The sequence below is a fragment of the Corvus hawaiiensis genome, chromosome 4 (genome assembly GCF_020740725.1).
Source record: "Corvus hawaiiensis isolate bCorHaw1 chromosome 4, bCorHaw1.pri.cur, whole genome shotgun sequence".
Taxonomy (NCBI): domain Eukaryota; kingdom Metazoa; phylum Chordata; class Aves; order Passeriformes; family Corvidae; genus Corvus; species Corvus hawaiiensis.
In genome coordinates, this window is record NC_063216.1 from 60,148,352 (window position 1) to 60,157,257 (window position 8,906).

General features: G+C 44.0%; 1 protein-coding gene across 1 annotated transcript; it reads left to right on the forward strand.

The window, feature by feature from the left end:
• Positions 1-2,906: 2,906 nt before the first annotated feature.
• LOC125324335 (tetraspanin-7-like) lies at positions 2,907-5,633 on the forward strand. The gene has a single exon (XM_048300000.1). It carries the CDS (start codon positions 3,034-3,036, stop codon positions 3,748-3,750), a length of 717 nt encoding a protein of 238 aa, XP_048155957.1. The 5' UTR covers positions 2,907-3,033; the 3' UTR covers positions 3,751-5,633.
• Positions 5,634-8,906: the final 3,273 nt, after the last annotated feature.

An 8,906-nucleotide genomic window follows, 5' to 3' on the forward strand; every position in this document is an offset into this window, starting at 1 on the left:
ACTAAGCACCAGTTTTCTCTAAGATATACTAGTTTGCATTTTCCAGGGTCAGTCTCACTGTATTTTCTGCCCATGTTTGTAACCACTCTTTGATAATTGGTATTGCTGCTCTCACTTAGTGGGGTAAGCACATCTGAATCCTCCCTTCTTACGGTATTTCCACAACACTTTGCTTTCCAAAACAACATGGAATAGAATATCACTTCTCTTTCATCAAATTGTCAGTCCACATATCACATGTAATATCATGAATATTTATTCACTTGTATAATTTCATGAGATTCCTTAATAGTTTTCTTAGTAAGATGTAAACATAATTTAGGATTTGGCCAATGTCTGAAAAATCAAGCTATTCCAGTAAGTTTGTTTTTCAGACACTGAAGCTGTTTCATCATTTATGGCTTCACATATGCTCAAGGAGTCCAATCCTACCTCATCTACTTACCCAAACTATTCCAGGAGCATGGGTTATGAGAATGGGCAGAATTTGGCCCTGTATACTCATTTCACCCTGGTTAAAAAAAGCACAGATGTTATTATCATCTGGCACTTTTCAACACTGAATGCCTAACATGATTTTTGGAGGAAGTTCAACACATAACTGCCAATGAAACCAATAGTTGTTTTGTGAAACCCATAGTTATTTTGTGTCAAATGCTTCACAACTGCACTGACAGATCATAAAATGCATTTTTGGAGATCTGGATTTCTGTACCTTTAGCACCATTTTTTATTTCTGGCACATTTTAGAGCAACCTGGATGATGACAACAGATCTGCCCATACGCCCTATATTTTGACTGCTCCTACCTGGCATAATGCTTCCCAAGGTGCCTGTACAAGCCTGTTCTAAAGCTATTTTGCCTGTCTGCTTTCACCGCAAGGAAGGGCAAGAGTAACAGAAAATCCTGTGACTGACCACACTGACTGGTGTTCTTTATTGGTGTTGAAGCCTGTTGAACCTGAGACAGTGTCCAGAAAGAGCATTCACACGTTTGACCTGTGAAAAGGGTCTGTAGCCCCTCCTTAGCATTGCCTAACGTAGGTAGTCTAGCCCTTCTGTGGGTTTCAGCTGTCTGTGATCCAAGACCTAGTTCTGATAGCTCTGAGAAACTTGAGAAAAAATGGCTCCATTGTGAGCAAGTACACAGAGACGTACGAGACAAGGAAGGCAAAACAGCAGCTGGTAGTTTTGAGATGTGGCTAGTTAGCAGTTCATGGATTCAAAAGGGAAACACACTGCTATGAAATGGCGCAAAATCCTAAGAGAAAGCAGATGGTTGGAAGATTGGAACACAGCAGTGATAAACCCATTCTAAGGACATCAAGGACTTTTCCCTGCATGGCTCACAGACGCCTGGCCAGGTCTGGCCAGCAGAGACTCACCGCTTTGGAACATAGCTTCAGGAATGTGACTGTCAGAGGTCACATTTAGGTATAAAATTGTGAAAATCATTATCTTTTAGCCTTTGATTATGAAATTCCACACCTGCAGACCTCTAGCTTTTCTTTGCTGGAAGCTTTTGTTCTTCACTGTGGATATTGGTCATATGATTTAGTGCTAAAATGAGTAGTATAATGCTAAAATAAGTAATAAAATGCAATGTATTGAGGAGTTCTTCTAGAGCATGGACATCATCATTGCTAAAACATCTTGGCATAAAGATCTGGAAATCTTCAGAGAAGACCTGAGAATCAGATCAAACTAGCTCACACTTGATCTCTCAATAAAATGATAAAGAGCTTAAACTTATAAACTGGTAAAGGAAGAGAATCTGCAAAATCTGAAAAAAAAAATCCTCCTGCTAATGAAATTGTCAAGGCCTCTAATAAAGAACAAGTGATGTTTCAGTTATGATTATGCTATTTTAATGATTTGATAACTATGAGTTTCTGGTTGTACATTAAACCTGTGTATTAAAATATGAGACATATAGCACCTCTTTTCCCTCCCTAAATCTGTAACAGAAAGAAATCAAGAAAATGTTACCACTGAAACACAATTAAACCTCAGAATTCAGTACCAAAACAGTTTGATAAAGATGTGAACCACAGGGTACTTGGACCTCTTTGGTGTGACTGTTGTGCATAAAACCGAAACCCCTGGAGATGCTAATTCTACCTCTGACTGAGAAACTGTCTCATTTACAGTTTCCTACTATATTTTTTTTTTTTTTTAATCTGACTTGCAGGAGTACCTTATCTTTTGCTCTTTTGCAATGAAATTACATTGATGATGGAATCTCTTCCCGGACCTTCCTGGGCCACTTGTTATATAACAGTACCTCGCCGTGGTTTAATGTCTCTTCAGTGGTTCAGTGTTATCATGGGCTAAATCAAATGAATATTTAACAGGGTCAGGCCACACTGAAAATAGTTTCCAGCTGGGAAAATCTAAACTGAGCGACTGACTAAATGTGTAGTTAGTTAATATTCAGGTACAGATTTATGCTCATTTCTACAAAGGTTCCTAATAGCACAGCTTAATTCGGTAAAAGAAATAAAACCAAAAGCTCTCGTTATGCATCCTGTAGGTTATCTGTGTGTTGTTTAAGTATTACTCCTAGTAGTTATAGAAGTTTAGTCCCTTGCCCAGGGTAAAGCTGGGCTGCAGCACATGCCATTAAAAGTTAATATCGAGTTTTCCTCTTACAGAATGTTTTCGGCTGAGCGTCCGCAGTGCCGCGGGCAGAGGGAGCTGCCAGTCGCACCCCGTTTACTTCGCCCGGGGAGACGAGAGCGGAGCCAGGGGACCGCGCCCGGCGGCCGCTCGCTGGGGCCGGCTCGTCCCGCCCGCGCCGAGCCCCGCAGCGCAGCCCAGCGCCGCCGGCCCGCCCCGGGCCGCGCCCTCAAAAAGGGCACGGGGCGGAGAGGCGGCGCGACTCACACCGGCTGCCGTGGGGAGGCTGCGCCGGGCCCGCACCGACCCCCGCACCTCGAACACCGCCGAGGGGCCCGTGCTCCGCACCGCCCGGCAGCACCGACGGCCGCGGGAGTCCCTCACCGTGACCGCCACCGCCCTCCCGAGGGCACCATGACCCTGCTCAAGCTGTCCCTCATGGCCTTCAGCTTCGTCTTCTGGGCAGCGGGGCTGACCATGCTCATCATCGGCCTCTGGGCCAAGGTGTCTCTGGGCAGTTACTTGGCGCTGTCGGCCAGCGACTACCCCAGCGCCCCCGCCATCCTCTTGGCCACCGGCGTCGCTGTCATCATCTGGGGCTTCCTGGGATGCTTCGGCGCCGCCACGGAGCACCGGGGACTCCTGCGCGCCTACAGCGCCTTCCTGGCGGCCGTGCTGGCGGCCGGGCTGGCGGCCGGGCTCTCGGCGCTCCTGTACCGCCAGACCCTGGCGCAGGGCTTCCAGGAGGGGCTGCGCCAGGCGCTGCTGGCGTACGGGGAGGACGACGGGGTGGCGGACGCCCTGGACGCGCTGCAGCGCGCCTTGTCCTGCTGCGGTGTGGAGAGCTACCGCGACTGGCTCGCCTCGCCCTGGGGGCTGGAGCAGAATGGCTCGGTGCCTCTCAGCTGCTGCCGGGCTCGCCGCGGCTGCCAGCGCAGCCCGCCCGACGCGCGCAGGCTGCACCGCGACGGCTGCTTCGGCAGGGTGTCCGCCTTCGTCGGCAGCAACATGTTTTATGTTGCCACCGCTGCCCTGGGGCTGGCACTGCTGCAGCTCATCGGCATTGTGCTGGCCTGCCTGCTGGCTGCCCGCGTCCCTGCCCACCTGCTGGGCATCACCACTCCTCGCTGAGATCCCCCCACTCCTGCCCCTTGTCCCCTCCAACTCCCTTCTTTCCCATAGAACTGAGTACACCCCACTGGGAAAACGCTTCCTTCACATTCACCATTTCCACTGGAGCATCCTCCTCCAGGCTCCATTCCTCTGGAGTCTGTGTCAGGTGTTTCAATGCTATGAGCATCTCCAGAGCCTCTCAGAAGGGAAGGTGCCTCCTGGCCTGGCCATGTGTCCTGCAGGGCAGCAGGTCCCCACTGGAACCTCTGGTCCACGTCTGCAGGGAGGGGTGGCAGCATGGACAGACATCACTCTCTGAGGCAGCAGGGACAGCTGAGGCAAGGCTGACCGGTTTTCTGGGTGATGTTAACACCAAAGCACTGAAATATGGACCAGGAAAGAGGAGAGGGTCTAGGAGAGCAAGAGAGGTGTCTCTCGACATTACACCATGCGAGTATTCTTCTGATACTGGAAAATTAATTTACTGGAGAACTGCTGGAGTGCATGAGGGGCAGGCCTGGTCCAGGGACAGCCAGGTAGCCATGCCAGCAGCTGACGCTGGGAACTGCTTGAGGGGACTGTCCAGCGCCGTGCATCCCATTGCCGCCAAGATATCCTACCTTCGGTGTGAGTGTATTCAAGCTGTCCGGCTGCTACGGGTGCTTATTCAGCTGTGGTTTTTCCAATGCCGATTTCTATCTAGAGGTGGAGCTGCAGCTCTAAGTGTTACTCCCTCCTTCGGGATATGCATGTCTTCTTAGCCAGTGTGTTGCTGGTTATATCCTTGCAGGGCTGAAAAGACCTAAAACCGGGGTCCCTGTCGTGCAAGAAGATGGCAAAAGCTGTAGGATCAGAACTGATGAGGGGTGGCAAGAGGAGGGAAGGGTTCATTGCCCTTCAGAAGTTTGCTTTGGACTTTTACTGTTAACATCAGGATGAATGGAACAGACTGACTGTTTTATGGAGGAGTTTCTGAAAAACAGCCCTCAGACTCTGACATTTTTCCTTTCTCAAAGGATCTGTCTCTGAAGTGTGCCCCCACCTACAATTTTGGAGCCAGATCTGTGTACAGCCTGAGAGTAAATGGAGAACCCCCAAGATTTGCTGTGTAGCCCTGGGTATATTCAGGTCAGACAGCAATATAAATTTACAGGATTTTGGGGTTTTTTTGCAACAGATGTGGGTTTGCATTTGGAGTTTGAGTAAAAGCAAGCCGTGCACTTCAGAGGCTCCTGAACTTTCAGAGCTTCACTCCTGCTTCTTTCCACTTCCTTAAAACCTGTGAACTCTACTTTTATGTATTTCTCTGCCTTGCAGCACACAGGCATGCCCACCTTACGCATCAAACTGGGGAGGAACAATTTCAGAAAAGAATCAAAGAACCACAAAGGAACTCCAGGACATGGCATCTCTTAGGAACGTGACTAGCAAAGCTGTGGAGAATGGTCAAATGAGTGAAGAAGATGACTGGTAGCTTCATGGGAGGAGTGGGGTAACCTTGGGAGAAAGGGGATTAGCAGTGCCTCTTTTTTTCAGGTATTAGGTGGCTATTTAGCTATGATAATCATGTTTCAGGTGAAGAGAGCAGTGTGAACAGTCTTCTCTGTCATTTCAGTATTCATCTGCATAGGTGAACCCTGGAAACATATTAGGAATCTCTCTTTATAGAGAAAACAGAGCTTTATTTTTTAGGGCTGATGTTTATTATTTTACAAAATATATTTTTTATTTTTGCTTTTAAATGTCCCTGTATTTTTTTTAGTTATGCAATAGTGGAATGCCTGTTATTTTCTGGAAGTCAACATTATGTTGTACAATTTTAACAATGGGCAGAAAGTACAGTTTGTATGGTAAATGGTACTTGAGAAATAAAGTTTAGCAAGTGCTAAGAGCAAAACAGGTCACTGTTTCAACTCAAACAGAGTATTTGCATTGCTGTATGTCTTCACAAGGTGCAACTAAGTGCAAATGAAATGAAGTGTACATTGGAATGTAGATACAGAAGCATGTTGTGGGGTTTTTTAATTATTATTCAGAAGATCCATTATAGACGCAATAAAACAGGCATTGTGTAGAAAGTGTGGGAAAGGAACATGGAATTGCACTGGGTTTATAAAAAGATCTTTATTGGAGTTAATAGGCTCTGAAAATTTACAAGAATATTTTTACTCCACTGATGACTAAAATTATTTCTGATTTTGACCCTTTTTGCTTTATATGACACATAGTAGTTGGTCAGAATGAAGTACTCTGTTAAAACACATTCAAGCATAGTGTAGATACACACTTCAGTGAATTTGTTCTGGTTTTAAGTTGCTAAGAACATCAAAATAGGAATAAGAGCAAGTTTGAAACATACCAGTGTATGTTTGTATGGTGGTTGAGTCTGAATCTGAGGACATCAACTGAAGGTAACGAATAATTAAAAATGTAAACCATCACTCTTCACTCTTGGACTCACTTATAATAGGATAAACCTTGGCAATGACCACGTAAATGCTAAGTTTACTTATATCACCAAAGATTTAATGAACTGGCTATGAGTCTTAGTTGAATGTTTATTGCCAGTTCCTAGAATTAACAATGTTAACTTTTCTAATTGTTTGAAAGAAACGTCATTCTTCTCTAATCAATTTCCAGATTAAGAGATTCCCAGTAGCTGTTTCAGTTGTCCTGAATTCTTTGTGCTCAGTGACCAAATCTTACTGTAAGTTTTAAAATTTATCTGGATTCAAGGTTCATTGTGTTGTGAATGGTGGGAATGGCTGTAACTGGAAAATGTTACTCTGGATGGCACCATCTACCCCTTTTGTGTTTGTTTTCTGTCATCCACTTCAACTTTAAAGTCACTCATCAAAATGGCATATTTTAATAAAGGATCATACCATTTTTTACAACAGGCTAATATCAATTTTAACATTATTACTTATTCAAATCAAGGAGCAAGCTGTGTTGTGGTTGTAGAAACAACAGCTCTGTTGTTTGGACAAAGTGAGATTTAGGATTAACAGGGTGGTAAGATTAGACCCTTGTTATGAAACAAGGACTATTTTATAATGTTCATCTAGAATGCCAAGAATATAAATCTTTCAAACTTCAAAAGCATTTTGATATTTTGTCCAATGTGAATTATTTGCTGTAGCTAAACCTCGTGTTGCAGAAAACCAGAACTAAAAATGGCCTTTATAACTGATGCTGAATTTTTAAATAAGGGATCGTTTTCCTGGGGTTAGAAAATTTAAACAATTGGCCTTCCAGAGTGTGCAGAGTTTACTTTAAAATGCCACTGTTAACTTTGTGCAACTTGAAAAGTTAATGGCAGTCATATTGTCTCCTTGAATTTTAAGCTTTTCGGGATGATACTATGGAAGGACATTCAAAGCAAACTAGAGTGCAAAACAGCCTGGTGGTAGGATCTCCTGTAGCTCTTCTCTGTTTCCTTCTCTTTCAGAGGCTGACCATCTTTGTAGTGTAAGACTTTTGACAGCAGTAGTGAACTGGTTGTGCACCCATTGTGCTTCAAAATGGCAAAATACATATTTCTACTCCGTGTGGTTCAAACCCACACATTCCACTCTGTTCAATATGCCATTTTAGTTTGCTGAGAAATCAATGAAACTATCACAATTTAATCCTGTTTTGTTGTGTCCTCTACTGTCCCCATCTACTTTCTGGGCCAGTAAAATGCAAATATCAGAGGATGTAGTGTCCCATGTTATCAAGAGAACACCATCACACATATGCATTTTTCAGAAGCATATTGGTCATATATGTGGATTTGCTTGTGGATGAGACAGAAGAAAAGAAGCAAACTAAGGAACACATCATTCTGTCATTCACATTCGCTTTAATTTGTAATTAACCCACAGTACTCCGTTGTAGGGAGGAAATCTCTTGTTAATGATTTTGAATATACAAATAGAATTTATTAGAGCATCTTATCTGGGCTACAGAATTAAAATTATCAAATTAAACATTATTTCAAGTGCTCTCATTCTATAAAGATCTCTCTAATCTGCTCGAAGTGATTTCTTTGGAGCTTTGCTTCTCCTGTACACTTATGCTTCTTATGTCTAGAGTCACTCTAAGGTTGGCTGCACAGCAGCAAAGTTTTGAGTTAAGTAGTGTTTGAAGCTTTAATCTTAGCCTATTCCCATTTTGTAGATGTTATCTCTGGTTTGTCATATTAGGGTACTCAGACTGATACGTTATGAATATAATACTTGTATTTGTTGGTTTTGAACATTATCTTGAGTCTTAGGCAAGGCCACAACAAAGTAAAGGGAGGTGCAATGCTCATATTGGCCAAGGCAGACAACTCCTTGGAACTGACGATCCTTGGAAGACTATCATATTCCATCCTCACACTGCAACAAACAGATCAAATACTACTTTGTAACTCATGTTTCTAGTTTTTCCAAAATAATGGTTCTACAGCTTTTCTCTGTCCACATGAGATGCATCATCTTAAGGTATCAGCACTTGAGAGCAGCGATGTGGTCTCAAAACCTAAGAAAAAGGGATCTTTCATACTTACTGTTTATAATTTCTGATAGCTTCACTTCTTGCAGGTCACCAAGATGGGGTGCTGAGTGTATCTCTGGTCACCTCTAGGAGTGACTGGAGAGTTGGGATTGATAATATCTTGGTTAAAATGTTAGCATCAGTTACAGTAGTTCTACTGCTTTTTTGCTGTTCTGAGGGCAACTTCCAGGACTGTTTCTCTGCTGTTTGGTTTCTTGGCTTGGCAGACAGCACTGTGTAGTATGCCAAAAGCCACCTCTTGGACAAGATGCTCTTCTCAGTAGTTGTGCTGGAGTACTGTGTCTTGTTCCTTGCTGTAGCGTACTTGTGTCCCAGGAATCCCAGGTACTGCCATTCTTGCCTAGAAACTCTCAGAGGAGATAGAGGTAGAGGCTTGTCAGATGCAGTAGCAGCTTGAGTTTCAGTGCAGAGTTCAGGCAGAACAATCATGTAAGTAAAGCACAAATCCAACAGCTAAATATATACCTATCTCATAATCTGGAATAGGTTGTTCACTGAAACTGGTAAAGAAAACACCACCAGGATGACTAAGGTATAAGCAGAATTGGAAACTCATTAATATGGCAAAATTTCCCACCAGCATGGTATGTTCACACTTTCTTGGCCATTTTGCCATTCCACCTAGCTCT

Coding starts and splice junctions, on each gene's coding strand:
- LOC125324335 (XM_048300000.1), top strand. CDS start 3,034: ATGACCCTGCTCAAGCTGTCCCTCATGGCCTTCAGCTTCGTCTTCTGG.